The sequence below is a fragment of the Zingiber officinale genome, chromosome 3B, assembly GCF_018446385.1.
Source record: "Zingiber officinale cultivar Zhangliang chromosome 3B, Zo_v1.1, whole genome shotgun sequence".
NCBI lineage: Eukaryota > Viridiplantae > Streptophyta > Magnoliopsida > Zingiberales > Zingiberaceae > Zingiber > Zingiber officinale.
The window spans coordinates 13,610,567-13,630,329 of record NC_055991.1 but is presented as its reverse complement, the minus strand read 5'-3'; the positions used below and the strand labels follow the sequence as shown (position 1 = coordinate 13,630,329).

Below are 19,763 nucleotides of genomic sequence, written 5' to 3'. Positions count from 1 at the left end.
AATTCAACCTTATAATACCATCCCTAGTTGTTGGGTATTTTATCGAAGAAGAGTCATGGTGTATATTTATTCTTAATCATGTTGTTCCAGTTTTATTAGTCAATGATGGGTATTTACCACTTCAATTAAATTACCTAATGCAATCACTTCCATTTCCCATGCTCTTCTATTTTATGAAAGAAAAGTCTTGGTGTATATTTATTCTTAATCATGTTGTTCCAGTTTTTACACTAATTATGGACGAACTCACTGCACACATTCAAGATACAGTACCGTGGTGCATGTTGTTTGCAGATGATATTATTTTGGTAGATGAGACATGTGAAGGAGTGAATGGTAAACTAGGATCTTGGAGGGAAACACTAGAAGAGAAAGATTTTAAACTTAGTAGATTAAAGACAGAATATATGGAATTTAAGTTTAGCAATATTAGAAGTAATGAAACAATTGTTAAGATAAGAGAGGACGAGTTGCCTGGAACCGAGAGATTTAAATATTTAGGACCATTTTTGCAAAATGATGGAGGGATTGAGAGAGATGTCTTACATAGAATACAAGCAGGATGGGTAAAATGGAGGGGAGCGTCGAGTGTTTTATGTGACCGTAAAGTACCTATTAAACTTAAAGGTAAGTTCTATAAAATCGCAGTTAGACCTGCTATGTTATATGGAGCTGAATGTTAGGCTATGACTCGAGCACATGAGTAGAAGATGAGAGTTGCAGAGATGAGGATGTTAAGGTGGATGTGTGGACATACGAGGATGGACAAAATAAGAAATGAGAGCATTAGAGAGGAAGTCGGAGTTGGATCTATTGAGAAAAAACTCCGTGAGACACGTTTAAGATGGTACGGACATGTACTTAGACGACCAATAAATGCTCCAGTTAGGCGATGTGAAACTATGATAAACATGCATATCAAACAAGGAAGACAAAAAAAGACTTGGTTAGCAACAATAAAATAAGATAAAATTTATTTAAATATACATGATGATATAATAGGAGATAGAGCTCAATGGCGTAAAAGGATTCATACAGCCGACCCCACCTAGTGGGAAAATGCTTGCTTGTTGTTGTTGTCATGTTGTTCCAGTTTTATTAGTCAATGATGGGTATTTACCTCTTCAATTAAATTACCTAATGCAATCGCTTCCATTTCCCTTGCTCTTCACTAATTGTATTTCATGGATTCATAATATGTTACATGAATTCATTGCGTTTTGTTGTGAACTATGTATATCCTACTGGCCCCAACATTATTCTTATATATTTGGATATTTCATATGTTAATCATGTAAAATATTTTAAGGTATGGATAATTCCAATGTCCATTATTGCATAATGACAATGATGAACATCTGTATTATGTTCCTTTCCGGTTGACATTGGTAAAACTTATCATTTCGCCCATCAATAGACATGCGGCATAATTTGTGCTTGTGTACAAGAGCAATGCATTAACTTGTTTTTAACATAATACTTCTCTTTGACAGTTATTCATGGGTAATTATTAGTACACAGGACAGCCCCGCTTTTGCCGTATTATATTTCACATATACATCCTTTTTGCATATTTACAAATGACCCTCAATATACCCCTAACAATAACAACAACAACAACAACCAAGCCTTATCCCACTAGGTGAGATTGGCTATATGGATCCTTTTACGCCATTGAGTTTTCTATCTCCTACTATATTATCATTTATACTTAAATGAATTTTATCTTGTTTTATTGTTGCTACCCAAGTCTTTTTGTATCTTTTTCTTCCTCTTCCTCGTTTGATATGCGTGTTTGTCATAGTTTCGCATCGCCTAACTGGAGCATTTATTGATCGTCTAAGTACATGCCAATACAATTTTAAACGTGTCTCTCAGAGTTTTCTCTCAATAGATGTAACTCCGACTTTCTCTCTAATGCTCTCATTTCTTATTCTGTCCATTCTCATATGTCCACACATCTACCTTAACATCCTCATCTCTGCAACTCTCAACTTTTACTCATGTGCTCGAGTCATAGCTAACATTCAGTTCCATATAATATATCAGGTCTAATTATGGTTTTGTAGAATTTTCCTTTAAGTTTTAGAAGTACTTTACGGTCACATAAAACATCCGACGCTCTCCTCCATTTTAACCATCCAACTTGTATTTTATGCAAGACATCTCTCTCAATCTCTCCATTATTTTGCAAAAATGATCCTAAATATCTAAAGCTCTCGATTACAGGCAACTCGTCATCTCCTATCTTAACAATTATCTCATTATGTCTAATATTGCTAAACTTAAATTTCATATATTCCGTTGTTATTCTACTAAGCATAAAACCTTTCCTTTCAAGTGTTTCCTGCCAAGATTCTAGTTTAGCATTTTACTCCTTTACGTGTTTCATTTACCAAAACAAAATCATGTGCAAATAACATGCACCACGGTATTGGGTCTTGAATGTGTGCAGTGAGTTCGCCCATAATTAGTGTAAAAAAGATAAAGACTTAGAGCTGATCCTTATGTAACCCTATCTTTATTGGAAATGCTTTAGTTACTCCGCCTGAAGTCTTTACTCTAGTCGTTACATCCTCGTACATATTCTTAATTAGTTCAATATATGTTACACTCAAGGTTTAAAATTTCGACTCGTGCCGAGGTTTCGGTCTCAGACCGGAACGATACGGTTTCGGTATCGTATCGTACTGTGCCGATACAGTTTATTTTTTATTTATCTATAGTAATTATAAGATAAATATGTTTATCGTGTATATAAAAATAAGTTGTATATTGATTTATTATAAGTTCTCAATTATTAAATAATTTAATATTATTAGAAAAAATAATTAAAAATAGTTTTATTTAAATAGAATTGATATATCAATAATTTAAATTAAAATGGAAGTATCTATAATAATAATAATAATAATAATAATAATAATAAGTATATAAATTAATACAAGATATTACTTTATATTAATAATAATTATATAAATTAACTATTTATTCATTTAATTAATTATTAATTAAATAATATATATTTTAAATAGCAAAAAATATCAAGTAAAAAAATTTAAAAAATATCAGAATATAAATATAATTTATTAGAATTCTTTAAAAAAAAATAGAATTTTTAATTTTTTTTTAAATTTAAATGAAATTTAAAATAATAAAGAAAATATTAGAATATAAATAAGAATTATTATATTTTTTAAAATTTTAAATTAAATTTACAACATTATTTTTTTCAGAATATTAATTAATAAAATTTATTAAATTTATTTTAATTTTAAATATATTTTTATATGTTTTATTAGGATAATTTAATTAGGGTTTATAAAAGCCTCTTCGAAATATCCATGTCCTCCTTAGGAATTGTTTAATTTAATTAATTAAATAAAACAAATAAATATTAAAAAAAGAAAAAAATCGTGGCGTACGCGAGATCGCCCGCGATCATCGCGGGCGATCCCGCGGGCGGTGTCCGGCGGCGCCGAACGCCTCCGGCAGCGCCGGAAGCGTCCGGCGACGCCGGTAGGGTGCCGGAAACTTTCGGCATCGCCGAAGGCGTCGCTGGACGCCACCGGAGGCGTCCCGCGTCTCCTCCGGCGCTGACGGAGGCGTCCCGTGTCTCCTTCGGCGCTGCTGAGACGGGGACACCTCCCGTGCCGGTTTCGGCCGCCCGGTGGAACGGTAAAAGCCGCCCGTGCCGGGCGGCACGAAACGGTATTTCATACGCTGGTTACACTAACACCTTTCTTTTCTAGAATTCTCCATATAATTTCTCTTGGACTTTATCATAAACTTTTTCTAAGTCAATAAATACCATGTGTAGATTTTGTTTTTGCTCTCAATGTTTTTCAATTAATTGACTAAGAAGATGTATAACTTTTATTGTCAACCTTTCAGGCATGAACCTAAATTGATTTTCTGTCACCGTTGTCTCCTTAATTTTTTTTCTATTAGTTTTTCCTAAAATTTCATGGTATGACTCATTAGTTTAATACCTCTATAGTTTGCACAATTTTGTATGTCTCCCTTATTCTTATATAAAGGAACTAGAGTACTTATCCTCTATTAATATGGCATTTTTTTTGTTTTCAATATCATGTTAAATAATTTTGTAAGTCATTCAATACCTTGTTTCCCTAGGCACTTCCAGACCTCTATCGGAATATCATCTGGTCCAATGACTTTTCCATTGTGCATCCCATTTAAAGCTTGTTCTACTTCTGAAGTTTGAATTCTACGATAAAAATTTAAATTTCTATGCTCGTTTGACGTACTTAAATTACGTAAGTTAAGTTGGTTACATAAACCTTCGTTAAAAAGTTGATGAAAATACCTTTTCTATCGCCTTTTTATTTCTCCATTGTTTACTAGTCCCTTATTACATTCATCTTTAATACATTTTATTTGGATAAGATCTCTTGTTTTCCTTTCTCTCACTTTAGCTATTCTATAAATGTCTCTTTCCCCTTCTTTTGTATCCAATTTTTAATATAATCATTCAAAAGTTTCATTCTTTGCTTCATTCACTACTCTCTTAGCTTCTTTCTTGGCTATTGTATATTTTTTTAAGTTTTTCTCGTTTTTACAAATATATAATTCCTTATAAGTTATTCGCTTTTCTTTCACTTTCTCTTGCACTTTCTCATTCCACCACCAAGATTTCTTAGTGGCGCATGTCCCTTTGACTCACCGAGTATACTCTTAGCTACTATTTTCAACTTTGATACCATCTTATCCCATATCATATTAGAATCACTATATATTTCACCTAGTGCTTGTACTCCTACCTTCTCCTTAAATATGTTTTGTTTTCCATCGTTTAACTTCCACCACTTAATTTTAGGATTTGTATATATTTTTTTTATACTATGTTTGAGGCATATATCCAACACTACTAACCTATATTGGGTAGTTAAACTTTCTCCCGGAATGACCTTGCAATCTTTATAAATCGTTCTATTATTTTTCTTAACCATAAAAAAGTCAATTTACGATTTATTACTCTTACTTTTGAACTTAGTAGATTAAAGACGGAATATATGGAATTTAAGTTTAGCAATATTAGAAGTAATGAAACAATTGTTAAGATAGGAGAGGACGAGTTGCCTGGAACCGAGAAATTTAAATATTTAGGATCATTTTTACAAAATGATGGAGGGATTGAGAGAGATGTCTTACATAGAATACAAGCAGGATGGGTAAAATGGAGGAGAGTGTCGGGTGTTTTATGTGATCGTAAAATACCTCTAAAACTTAATAGAAAGTTCTACAAAATCACAATTAAACCTGCTATGTTATATATAAAGCTGAATGTTGGGCTATAAACAGAATATGCGAGTTGCAGAGATGAGAATGTTAAAATTGATGTGTGGACATACGAGGATGAACATAATAAGAAATAAGAGTATTGGAGAGAAAGTCGAAGTTGCATCTATTGAGGAAAAACTCCGAGAGACACGTTTAAGATGATACGGACATGTAACGACCAATAAATGCTCCAGTTAGGCGATGTGAAACTATGATAAACATGCATATAAAACGAGGAAGAGGAAGACCAAAAAAGACTTGGTTAGCAACAATAAAATAAGATAAAATTTATTTAAATATAGATGATGATATAATAGGAGATAGAGCTCAATGGCGTAAAAGGATTCATACAGCCGACCCCACTTAGTGGGAAAAGGCTTGGTTGTTGTTGTTGTACTCTTACTTTTGAACGTGACTAAGTCTTCTTCTCTTTTCTTAAAAAACATATGAGCTAATATAAGGTTATATGCTATCGCAAAATCAAATATAATTTTTCCTTCCTCATTTCTTGTTTTAAACTCATAACCCCATCTACCCTCTCACATTCCTCATTTTCACTCCGATATGCTCATTTAGATCATCTTCTATTAAAATCATTTCATTTGGCAGAATGTTTTGTAATATTTCATCTAAGTCAGTACTAAAATCTCTATTTGGTAGTTTTATCTAATCCTACTTTGGTGCATATATGCTAATTATGTTCATAGTTTCTTTCACCACTATTATCTTAAAGGCTATAATTATATCCCCTTTTCTAACTGCTATAATTTCATCCTTTAACGAACTATCTATAACAATACCCACTTCATTTCTTGTTTTACTCTTTCCACCATAACTTAAAATCCAAGTTCTCTATCAGTTTTGCCTTCTCGCCTATCCATTTTGCATGTACACACAAAATATTAATTCTTCTCCTAATCATCTTATCTACTACCTCCATTAATTTACCAGTGAGGGTTCCTATCTTCCATGTTTCAAATCTTAAATTATTAGTTTTCCTATCATATTTGTTTTTATTCAACCTATAGTGTGAGAACTCTTGCCTATTTAACACTACACCTAAGTTCTCATAGAGATGTAGTGGTCCTTACCAATACATTACAGTCGAATCCTGCAACTCGAACTCTTGCATATTTAGCACTACACTTGAGTTCTGGAGATATAGCGGTCCTTGTCGAGACGTTACAGTCGGACCCTGCAACGCATTTCTTCTGAGGAATAACCTAGCATTAACACAATAGTTTAATGGATCAATTTATTGAATATTTGTTATAGTTTTAACGCTGGTCGGCAACCTAATGCAACCCTCCTTTATTCGGGCTTGGGACCGGCCATGACTAGTTTGTCACGGGCGGAGTTCAATATACCCCTAAGTTGGTTTAAAAAATTATAAAATCCAATTTATATTCAATTATAGAACCAGAGACTTAACTATTTAATGCTAACAGTCATTAGAATTGATATAACAAATAATTATCTCCTTTACCTTTTCCATGACAAAGTAGGAATCAAATTATATGTTTTTATCTTTTCATGAAATAGAAGGGGAGCCTTGGCGCAACGGTAAAATTGTTGCCATGTGACCAAAAGGTCACGGGTTCGAATCTGCGTACAATGAATCCTTTCCCGGGACCTCGTATGGCGGACGCCCCTATCTTTTCATGAAATACTAGATGGAAACAATTTACATGACAGCTTGATATGTAGCATTATAGTTTCATCTGCTCAGTGGAGCACTACCTAATTTAATCATCAATTGCTTGAGGTAGATAGGCTCACATGCTAAGAACTATGACCCTATATTGAGTTTCTGCATTTGGTCATTACAATGGCTCAATATAGATCACTTATTTTGCAAAAACCAGCCCGATTTACATCCAAGCAGCCTACAATATAGAAGAACCTTCACTGGAGTTAGAGTATCACAAAATCTTTTGGGTGTATTTAGTTGGGGGTTATCAATGATAACCTTGGTAGGTTATCAACGACAACCTTGTTTGGTTTAAGTAATCAGTGATTCCCGGTAATACAACATTCCCGCCACGTCAGCAATCAGGGAATATAATCCGGAATCAGAAAACCTTGGAAAGCTTAGGTTTTTCACGATTCCGGGGTTATCAATCTTTTTCTTCCAAAATTACCCTCAGATCCTCTCCTTGGTCGCTGGTCGGCATGGCAGTCACCGCCTTTGCTTGCAACCAGCTCCGACACCAACCGCACCTTCGCGCCTCCTCCTCATCTTCGTAGTGGGAAATAATGGCTACGGCCCGTAAGCCCTTCATTCTTCTCCAACAGCTGATCAAAACCTATCCGATCTTCGACCCTTCCACCTCCGCCCTCGTCCTCCGTCACCTCGTCGACTACCAAAGACTCATCCCACGATCCTCGCCCGGCCGCCCACTACCTCCACCACATGCTCCGCCTCACCCCTCATCCCGCCACCTTCAACCGCCTCCTCCGCGCGCCTCCTCCTTGATGCTGACCTCCTCCACACCGCCTCCTCACTCTTCCACAAAGCTAGGACCCAGATGCCTCACGATGAACACAGTTTAGCCTCTGCGACGCCGGACTCTTCAACTAAGCTTCCATTTTGCTTGACGAGTTCGAGGCCAGCTGCGAGGCTTCCAGTGTGGTCATCTATACCAGCTTGATCGACGGGTGCTGTAAAAGAGGCAGCTTTGATGTCGCAAAGCGATTGTTCGACCGGAAGAAAGGTCGGGGCATGTCCCCCAACGAGTTCACTCACCGTCATGATCAACGGCTGCTTCAGCAACGGATTCCCTACTCTTGGTTTTGAGATGTACAACGAGATGAAGCAGAGTGGAGTCTGTCCCAATCTCTACACTTGCAACGTTTTGATATCGGAGTGTTGCAGGGAACAAGACTTCTGCTCTGCATTCCAACCGTTCGACGAAATGTCTCAGAAGGGGATTCTGCCAAACATCGTGACGTATAACTTCTCCGATTGGTGGGTTTTGCAAGCAAAGCAAAGTAAAGGATGATGGAAAATTGTTCATTAAATTGAAAGCTGATGGATTGCGATCGAGTCTGATTGGAGAGGAGATGAGCAGGGATGTCGATCGCGGCATCACTATGCCTTCTCTCCCCACCGAGCTCTGTACCTGTTCGTTCTTCGTGGAAGAGACTCGTGATTGGAGTTCGGAAACAACGGCAAGGAAGAAGAGAAGTCACGGGAGAGAAGAGATAAAAAAGGTTTTCATTCAATTAAATTAATTCAAAAAGTTAAAGGGTAAATTAGTAAATGTAAGACTAAGTAATTGCATAATTTTAGTTGAACCAAACACCTAATAAGTTATGTTGTATTCCCCATAACCTTGGTTATGTGATTACTTGGTAATCACATAACCAAGGTTATAGATGATGACTTGAACCAAACGCACCCTTAGTGTTTCCTTCCAATGATCATGACATGGAGTTTTAAGAAAATGATTAATGTGTATGCCATGTTATACACTGCCACTTAAGAGAGCTGGATTATGCACATGTCTTATAGTTTTTAGTAAATGCATGGTAGTGACCAAGTCCATGGTCTAGTATTTGACAATTGCAAATCCTATAGATTCTGAAATATAGGCTTCTTTCCTCAATGTTTGACAATTGCAGATCCTCTATGTTTTGATTTTTTGGTTTTTTTGAAGCGCAAAACTTCTTTGGCTGATAATATGCTTTGCTTTTCATGCTTGTCTAGGTACTTAAAAAGTCTGATATGATACGCAAGAATGCAGTTGAAAGTATTCTAGCTGAACGTGACATCTTAATATCAGCTCGTAACCCTTTTGTGGTAAGCACCTCAATTAATGTTTGGGCATTCCAACTGCTCTAGAGTCCCTCTATTCAGCATTTCATTTATGAATGAACAGGTGCGCTTCTTCTACTCCTTCACATGCAGGGAAAATCTTTACCTTGTAATGGAGTATTTAAATGGAGGGGATTTATATTCCTTGTTAAGAAATTTACATTGTTTGGATGACGATATGGCACGCACATATATGGCTGAATTAGTAAGTAATACTTTTTGATAGTTATATGTTAATGGTGCATAAGGAAAAAAGTTGTTTCTGAACTTTAGGGGATATGATTTTGGAAGTAATATTACAGGTTCTGGCTTTGGAATACTTGCACTCCATGAATGTAATTCATCGAGATCTTAAGCCTGATAACTTGTTAATTGCTCGGAATGGTCATATCAAGGTCAGTACTTTTTTCATGGTTTGTCTCATCTTGGAAATGACTATTGTTCATCACTGGTAGAAATAATCTGGTTTAGAGAATTCTTCAGTGTTAATTTGTTCTATCAAAGGTATGATAAATAAAATGCATTGAAGGCTATGGGTTTTTCAACATATGTATGAAATGGAAGATCTACTCGGTAAAATCTTTGATTTTGACCAACTGTTTTAAATTCTTGTGGATATAAAGGCTCACCTACATCAGTGAGAAATTGCACATAAATTGGCATTCCTCTGCCATAGTCTTCAATAATGCAAATTCATTAATTTTTGATAGAAATCAAGCTTTCACTAGAACCTTCCATGGTTTCATTTATTACTTTTTGGACATGAGATGAGTACAATCTTAATAAGCATAGATATATGAGGAAATTGGAGATGAACTTTTATTCAACTTAATTTGTATAACTCTACTTATAGATGATGCCACATCTAGAAAATATGAGAAAAAAAAAAACTTATTAGATCTCACACACACCATTTATAATTAGGTAATAAATGGGCATATGATCTTCTAGGACATGAAGATATTAATTAGTTGATTAACAGTTGTAACTATATAAGAAAGGAAGAATATTCTACAATATTATAGACTCCTCGAGCTGGGTTGTAGATGTTGACTAAGCCTAGCTTGGATTTTAAATCTTCAAAGTCCTTCGTCTTAGTGAGGATGCCCCTTGTTTGAAGACTGGTTGGCAAATGCAGTAACTTGGGTCAGCAACAATTCTTTAACTCCTTAAAAAGTCTTCGTAGCAACATCCCTTCATATATACCATGTGCCATTGCTCTAAATTCAGCTTCTACACTACTTCTCGATACACCAATTGATTCTTGCTATGCTATGTAACTAAGTTTTCCATACATGTGTGCAGTAGTTGAAAGTTGATCCTCAATCTATTATTGATCTTGCCCAATCAACATCACTATATATCTTTTGGTTGTTGATTTCCCAAAATATAGCTACTTTCCTGGTGTTAGTTTTAAATATCTTAAAATCCTATAGATTGCCCCATATGCTCTTCAATTAGATTGTTCATAAATTGCTAACCATATTAACCATGTAGAAAATGTCGGGTCTTGTGTGGGATAAGTATATGACTTTGCCCACAAGTCTTTGATATCTACCTTTATCAATTGTGAATAATCTTTTTTTGGTTCCTTGTTTCATTATTGAATCCATGGGAATGTCTCGACTTGCATCTAAGCATTCTAGTTTCTTTCAGAAGGTCCACAACATATTTTTGCTGAGAGACTAAAATTCCTGCATTTAACCAAGTTATTTCCATTCCAAGAAAATACCTAAGATTCCTAAATCTTTGATTTTGAATTCCTTGGTTAGTAGGCTCTTGAGTTTGCATATCTCTTACATATGATACATATGATCTCCTGATAGAATAATGTTATTCACATATACAATAACTATGACAATTCTCCTATGAGTTGCATATTTAACAAAGAGTGTGATCTTCCTGACATTATAGATAACCATATTGCTTGATTATTCTAGTAAATTTGTCAAATCAAGCTCTTGGGGATTGTTTGAGTCCTATAATGATTGTTTTAACCAACAAAATTTGTTGATTTTTTCTCGCAACTTTAATCCAGGAGGGATGCTCATGTTAACTTCTTTTGCCAAGTCTCTGTTGAGGAAAATGTTCTTGACATCTAATTGATGAAGTGGCTAATCTATATTTGTGATCAAAGATAGAAGAACTCGATTGTGTTTAATTTGGCTACAAGAGAAATTTTTTTTGTAATTGATTCCATAAGATTGGTGAATCCTTTTTCAACGAATCGAGACTTGAATTAACCAACATTCCATCTTCTTTGTATTTAATTGCAAAGACCATTTGTAGCCAACAAGATGCTTTGCAGGTGGCAGCTCACTGATCTTCCATGTTCCTTTCTTCCTATTGCTAAGATTTCTTCTTCAACCGCAACTTTTCATTTCGATATTGTGAGAGATTCTTGTATTGATTTAAGAACTTGTGTTTGATCCAAACTTGCCGCAAAACTCTTGTACTTATTATATAGCCCCTGAAATGAAACAAAGTTATAGATCGGATGTTTTGTGTATTCTCTAACATCCTTTCATTTTTCAATAAGAAGATGATCATCTTTAAAAGACTCAGGATTGGAGTTACCTTGTGGGATCTTTTAATCTTGAGTCTAGTTCCAATTCTTGGATTTGCTCAAGGAGTGCTTGGTGCTCTATCTTCCTTTAGTTTTTTCCTACTAGAATAGGTGATAAGGTCATTGTTGTTTTCAAATTGATTAGTGTCAAGGAAATGAAGACTAGTGAGACTTGAGATTTTGTTTGGAAGAGGAAATGTGGGAAAGAAGCATTTGGAGGTTCCGACATTTCTATAAGTGAGTCAAAGCATTTGGAGGTTCCGACATTTCTTGTGTGAAACTATCCTCTCCTAAATGTTAAATTTTGGTAATTTGGTTGATGTTCAAAAAATGTAACATTTATGGAGTTATAGAAATTTCTTGTAATTAGAGAATAATATTTGTACCCTTTTTTATGAGAAGAATACCCTAAGAAAATACACTTAATATCTCTAGGATTAGTTTTCCCTAGTGTTAGTTATGGATATGCACAAAAGCGGAGCAGCTAAACAACTTAAAAAAGATAGAGGATATGAGATATGTCGTTGGGTTTATTTTAAGTAGGATCTACATGGGGATTGAAATTTTAAGACTCGAGAAGGCATTTTTATTTTATAAGAAAAAATATCATATCATAGTTCAAGAGTACAAAAAATGGCCTATAGTGGCTACTTACTATTGGTGCAATCATTCTGGGGTCAAGGTTGACCAGGTTGGCTAAGTTCAGATTGACTCGAGCTTAAGTTTCGATGTTTGACAATAGGTGAGAGAGAAGTCAAGTAGGTCAAGGGAGGACTGAATACTTGTCTGGGAAGTCTTAATTGGAGGTTAGACAACAGGAAGTCCTAGCAGGGCTAGGCAGTGGAAGATCTAGTTGGGAACTAAGCAGTGCAAGTCCTAGCGGGGCTAGGCGGTTGAAGACCTAGTTGGGAATTAGGCGATGGAAGTCCTAGCGGGGCGAGGAGTTTGAAAACCTAGTTGAGAACTAGGCGATGGAAGTCCTAGCGAGGCTAGGCCATTGAAGGCATAGTTGGGAACTAGGCGATGAAAGTCCTAACGGGGCTAGGAGGTTGAAGACCTAGTTGGGAACTAGGCGATGGAAGTCTTAGCAGGGCTAGGCAATGGAAAAGTCCAATTAGGTCAAAGGTGGACTGAACGCTTGGTGAAAAAATCCTAGTGGGGCTAGGCAAACTGAAAAGTCCAAGTGGGTCAAAAATTCATCGGACACTTGGCGGTCGGAAGTCTAACATGGAGTTGGTATGCAATGAGGAAGTTTCGATATAGCAAACTTTCGAAGGGCATAATTTTTTATTCGGATATCAGAATGAGGCGATTTTTATTGCAAAATGAAGCTCGTTCAGAGATCTATGTTTGTTTAAGTCAGATATCAGTCGACTGATAAGTTTGATCAGTCAACTGATGGCTTTAGCAACCAAACAGAAGCAAGTCGATTCAGTTGCTAGACTCAACTGATGGAATCAGTAAACTGATGGGTAAAATCAATCAACTGATAACCTTAGAAAGAGAACAAAAGCAAGTGAGACTCGCTTGTTCTGTTTGATTGATGAGATCAATTGACTGATGTGGGACATTAGTCGACTAATGCACTTGTTTTGTTTGATTGATAAGATCAATTGATTGATGTGGGACATTAGTCGACTAATGTGGGACATTAGTCGACTGATGTCGAATTGAAGAGCACAGAAGTGAGTGGGACTTGCGTGCTCCATTCGACTGCTGTGATCAGTCAATTGATGTTTTCATTAGTTGACTGATCTTCAACTTGTGCAAAACCAGACAGGTTTTAGAAGCATCAGAGGTCGTTCAATGGTCAGAGACTGATGGATAAGATCAGACGACTGATAGGTAAAAATCAGTCCCGACCCAATGGCTTTAAAGGTGGGGTTTCGAGGAGTTTTTCAACGCCAGTTCTTGGATGATTCAGAGTGAAGTGTTGTTGCATTTCTGAGTCTACAAGAGGCTATTCCAAGCAAGAAAAGAGCAAGCAAATCAAGGTTTATAGTTGTAATCGTTTTCAATTTCTTGTGTAACCTAGTTTGTATTTTTTGTTGCATTTTCTTGTTGTGAGCTTGTGCGAGGCTTCTCTGCCTCCGGATTATTTTCGAGGAGTGCGTTCATAGTGGAGTAGTATGCACCGTGTGGATCCTTAGTAGCTAGGAGTTGAGAACTTTTACTTTTTGTAACGTCATGTTACTCTACATTATAATCAATATACCTGATGTTTGCTTTAGAATATTATGACTGCATACGCATCCACATGCACATTATTCAGTGGTTCAAGAGTTTATATACACTTTTAAAACCTTGGTTAAATTCAGCCTATGATATTCAAAAGTGGAAAAATGGTTCCATAGTTGTAGAGGACAATTTACCAATCATCATGCAACATCAAACTTGGGTGGTCAGGCTCTTGTTCTGGCCTACAGATAACAATCAAAGCAAATCGTATACAATATTAGAAATCCTACATCTATCATAACTAAAAACTTAAAACCAATGATAATAATCCAATATTCAATTTTCCTGCTGAACTTGAATATGAAAGCTGAGGGTCAGAACTAGAACATATCCCAAATTGGGCTTTTGTTACCCTAATAAACTTTATTGTATGGTGCCTGCATATTTCTTGAATTTGAATATATGAGTGTTACTTTTACTAAATACATTGTTTGATATTTGATTTAATGAAAAAATCAGGTAACATTTTGTGCTATGTGTCTAATATTGAACTTAATGGATGGTCTTGAGGATAAAGATCACAATAGGGCCGTGTGTATATGAGGTGAGGCCAAAAACAAACTGGACTTAGACAGGTTGAATGGTCCATGAACTCTATGTATCATGTGCTACTAAGATTAATGTCCTTTGGACAATTTCAGATCCTTTACCTTTTCCTTATTTTTAACTTTGCTTTCCTTTTGCTGTTTAACTGTGTTGCTAAGACTTGTGAAGTATTTATAACTAACACTTGCTTCTGATCTATTACTATGTATCAACTGTGTTACAATAGCATTCTGCGTGAACTCATACTGTCTCTTTCTCATGCAGTTGACTGATTTTGGGCTTTCTAAGGTTGGCCTTATCAACAGCACTGATGATTTATCAGGTCCAGATGTAAGTGGATCTGTCCTCTTAGAAAATAATGAATCAATGCCAGCAGAACAAAGGGCATTAAAGCGGGAGCAAAGACAAAAACAATCAGCTGTTGGAACTCCTGATTATTTAGCACCAGAGATACTTCTAGGGATGCAGCATGGTTTGTCACGTTAAACTTATCATTGTTTCTGCTTATTGCTCTTGACTAGATACCAACTTATGCATCATAATTGTCATGTATGGATTGCAGGCCCAACTGCAGATTGGTGGTCAATGGGTGTCATTCTTTTTGAACTTCTAGTAGGTATTCCTCCATTCAATGCAGAACATCCACAGGTATGCAATTGTGGACTTCAGAATTTCCAACAAAAAGTTCTAGGGGTTGTATGATGTGCCTTTTAGGTTAAAGAGAAATTTATAAGATTATGGTATGATTGACAATAGGCTGTGTTAGGTTTACTAGGTTAATATTGTAAGAATGTTGTGGATATAATCCCAAGATTATGATATGATTGCCAATAGGTTGTGTTAGGTTTATTAACCGTGCCAATATTTTTTTTGCATAAGTAAAAAATTTGAATAGCATGAACCAGGAGTACAAGAACGGATCTCTGTGTTACGCATGTATGACAAAGTATCAAATCAGAGTAAACACCCAAGGATGGGTATACATGAATTTGCACACTCTTGAAAATCCTCTCAATGTCTAATAGCCCCTCACCAAAGAAACTACAATTTCTAGATCTCCATACATAATGAATAACAGATGACAAGACTAGATGATGAGCCATTGTCAATACCCTACTCCCACGGCAATGTCTCTCGAAGACTCATCGTTCTCTGATAGGTAGGCATCTTCGATCGCATATGCAGCTAGTCTCTAATCCAAAGAATACGTGCTCTTATATCTCCAGCACATGTCTTTAGAAAATGCAATGCCGATCCTCGTGATCCAGCTAGTCTCTAGTCGGAAAACACCTCTGTGCCAGCATCCATAAGGTAACCACATGGCTCGGATGTAGGTATGTCTTCCATATTATTCTGGCCCATGGCTTCTTAGGGCTAGGATGCCCAAAGAAGTCTACACCCTAGCCACCCCACCATCTTGAGAAAACCAATTTGTTAGCCTCTGTCTAGTAGCTTCCGAGGACCCAACAACCGATAGTATAAGAATATGTCAAGTATGTTAGATAAAATTTCATGATGAATTTAAATAGGTTTTACTACTTTAATCCTCTCTCACTTAGATATTCTTATTTAGCAAAACTATGTTAGCAATTGAATTAAAATTTTCATTTTCACTTGAATGTTTATTGAAATGAATTATTATAAGATTTAGTCCTACATTTTTTCTATAATAATTTTTATAGAAAAATTTAAAAATTACAAACATTACTTGAACTTATTTTAATTTGTGTCACACCATACCAAGGGGTGTTGCATATCTACACCATTTGATGTTCATTACCACTATTAGATAAACCAAATAGGAAAAGCTTTACAAGTGTCAATTAGCATAGGTGACAAAAGAAATTTATATTTGTTATTTAGTTTTGAGTTTCATAATTTACTGAAACAATATACTTCAACCATGTTGCTTGCTACTTTATAAGAGTTACCATAGGTTTGGAATTTTATCACAAGTATTATATCTATCATGTAATTTTTCCTTCATAACATCATAAATATGATACTAAGTTTGTCAATTTCTATGTGGAAAGCTTCTTTTCTCACGCTAGGGTCTTAGAGCACCCACATTGGTGTTAATGTTTAGGTGTTATAACACCCAAATGGTGTTACAACCAATGTGGGTGGGTGTTATTGCACCCACCCACACACACGCCAACGTTCAATTCTTTGAACACAGTTAATGAGCAAGAATAAAATTGAAAATATGTTTATTTATTTAATGTAAAATAAGAATAAAGATAAATAAGTGGACCGTGGATCTACAATTAATGGGTGTTAATGTTAAAATTAATGTGGGTGTGTGTTAATAAAAGAGAGATATAATATAATGGGTATGTGGCGTGTGGGTCCTATGCTTTTCGAAGAGGTGACATATATTAACGTTCACACCAATGCGGATGCTCTTAGGAAATAAATCTAATATGGAAAGAGGCCGTTGCCAAACTCAATCACCTCCCCTCTTTAAATTTATCCACACCATCATATTTGTCATCTCTTGATAGTCAAGCCCTCTATATCTTCATATTTCCTCACTACAGATTTTGCCTCCACTCCGCAGCTTCGGAAGTGAAACAACCCTATACTAAATTTAACTAATGGCACTAAATTTTTTTTCCCCCGAAAGCTAATGTTCACACAGTATTGTTCACCAAAAATTTCTATTCATCAAAATTGGAAAACTCATTATTAAAAATTTTAAACGAATTACGCCAATGAAACCTTTAAATGCTACTCGAGTCACGAACTACACCAAAATAAATTAAGCATGCAAAATCAACATTCAAAATTCTAGAATTTAAACCCTTAAACAATCTTTATTAAAAACCCTCCCCTCAAATTTTATTATCTTTGGTTTTATGCGGAAATGAAAGGTCTTCGGGAGTGCACTGCCTAGGTCCGAATCCATTCAACTGTCAGAGCCTTCTGCCTTAGTATCCTTCTCACCTGCAACCATTCAAATCTAGTGAGTCTAATGACTCAGTACATCCCAAACCAGTATTACAAGTACATAATCTTCCATTCACATGCATAATACCATAATAATATATATAACTTAAATTCAATGACAACAGGTTCATTTAACTTAAATTCAATGACAATCACCTTAATCTAAACCTTTAAAATAACTTGATGTCATCATAGACCTCTCCTCAACTTAGCATAAGCATAGTGGTGTAGTACCTTCATCGAAAGTGACATCCTCTCTCTGATGGATCCGTCTACAAAGTATATTATCGAGCTGGCAGAGTTTATTGGCCCAGTTATCGCCAAATCCCTCATGCCAACTTATAGTGAGTTTACCGTCCCCGTTTTCAATGGATTCCTTTCCTCTCGTGAGTTCACCGCCCTCGTTTTTGACGGATCCCTTCCCTCTTGTAAGTTCACCGTTCCCATTTTCGACGGATCCCATTCGCTCTTGTGAGTTCGCCGCCCCCGTTTCGACGGATTTTCCTCACTACCTCTGGTCGCATCGACTCTTTTTTATAATTCTTAAATCCCACAAACCCATTGTCCTAGCCTCTCGACTCGACCAACACTACTCTAACTCCAGCCCTCGACTCGCCCCAAAACATGATCAGACCACAACCCCACATAAACCCTAGCCTGCAAGGACAAACCCAAAAACTGTGCCTTAGAGACACCGATCCTCCCTTCTCGAAACAAACTCTGCCTTGTGACTCGACTCCGTCCCCACTAGAATTAAGTCTCGTGTCCCAGCCCTCTTTAAACCTCTTGGACTTCATCCTAAAGAATCCCAAAACACAGCAACATCCCCTGCATTTTTCCAGAAACAATACTCGACAAGAACAACAAAATCTAAAGGAAAAACTTCAGGAACTTCAAGAAACCACAATGTCATCTAATGAGGCATGCTTCTACGTATTTTCATGAAAGAATTCAGTAAGCACAAATACTATAAATTGAATGGGGAAAAAGAAGGGTTTAGGACGTGCCTTTGTGTTAACAACGGTCAAAACCAAATATCGGCACAAAGGGTCGTAGCACAATCGGGGAATGAGTTCCCTTCCCTTTCCTCCTACCAATCTTATGATTCTCTTCCTCCTTTTTTTTGATTCATGCAGCGGCCACTGCCCATTCTCCCCAATCCTAGGTTGGCCTCCTCTCCCCCTTTTTAAGACTTCGGATTTGGGTATTTATGTGTAGGGATTAATTTGGCCCACTAATCTATATTAAACTTAGTTTTTTAGGCCCAATTTAAGTAAAATAAAAAGAAAATTCAAAATTTTGGTGTACTTTACAAGAGGTCTCCTATTTTACCGAAATTTGATTTCTAGAGTAAAATAACTATTGGTTTGAAATAAACTGGATTTCGGATGCTACAATTCCTCCCCCTTAAATGAAATTTTGTCCTCGAAATTAAAGCTTACTAAATAACTCTAGATAGCGACTTCTCAAGTCAGTCTCAGTCTCCCAAGTGGTTTCCTCCTAGGATTGATTCGCCCATTTGACCTTGACCATCTTTATTACTTTGTTCCACAACTTCCTCTCTTGTGTGCTTAAAATCTGTGTAGGCCTCTCCTCGTAAGATAGGTTTGATGTAAGCTATAGTGGCTCAAAGTTTAGCACGTATGAAGGATTCAACATGTACTTGCAAAGCATAGATACGTGGAACACATTGTGTACTCTCACAAGATTAGGCTGTAAAGCAACTTGATATGCCAATGCTCCCACTCTATCCAAGATCTCAAAGGGCTCAATGAATCTTGGCCTAAGCTTGCCCTTCTTGCCAAATCTCATAACCCCCTTCATGGGTGCTACTTTCACAAACACATGGTCTCCAACGGCAAACTCGAGCTTTCTTCTTCTCTTGTCAGCATAACTCTTCTGTTGGCTCTTAGCAGCCTCATCCTATCCCGGATTTTGACTACTAAGTATGCGATATGCCGCACAATCTCTGGGCAGATCTCAGTTCTTTCTCCGACCTCATCCCAATGAATAGGCGACCTATACTTTCTTCCATAAGGTGCCTCATAAGGAGTTATACCTATAGATGTCTGATAACTATTGTTATAGGTAAACTCTACTAAAGCTAACTTTGGTTCCCAGCTTCCTTGAAAATCGATCACACAAGCCCGCAACAAGTCCTCTAGAATCTGTATCACTCTCTCAGACTGGCCATCTGTCTGAGGATGAAGCGCTATACTGAACAACAACTTAGTCCCCATAGCAGATTGCAGACTCTTCCAGAAGGAGAACGTAAACCTTGGATCTCTATCAGACACTATCGATACTGGAATCCTGAATGTACAGCTCTACATACTATGTTAT

At 36.4% G+C, this 19,763-nt stretch overlaps 1 protein-coding gene across 3 annotated transcripts in view; it reads left to right on the top strand.

Annotated features, from left to right (window-relative positions):
• The window catches only part of LOC122055945 (probable serine/threonine protein kinase IRE), a 39,618-nt gene that overhangs the window by 6,651 nt on the left and 13,204 nt on the right, over positions 1-19,763 (top strand). For all 3 annotated transcript variants that reach the window (XM_042617644.1, XM_042617643.1, XM_042617645.1), the window contains exons 6-10: positions 9,014-9,106; positions 9,186-9,326; positions 9,424-9,516; positions 14,736-14,943; positions 15,034-15,119. In XM_042617644.1, coding sequence (XP_042473578.1) covers positions 9,014-9,106; positions 9,186-9,326; positions 9,424-9,516; positions 14,736-14,943; positions 15,034-15,119 — 621 coding nt within the window. The remainder of the gene's footprint in view (positions 1-9,013; positions 9,107-9,185; positions 9,327-9,423; positions 9,517-14,735; positions 14,944-15,033; positions 15,120-19,763) is intronic.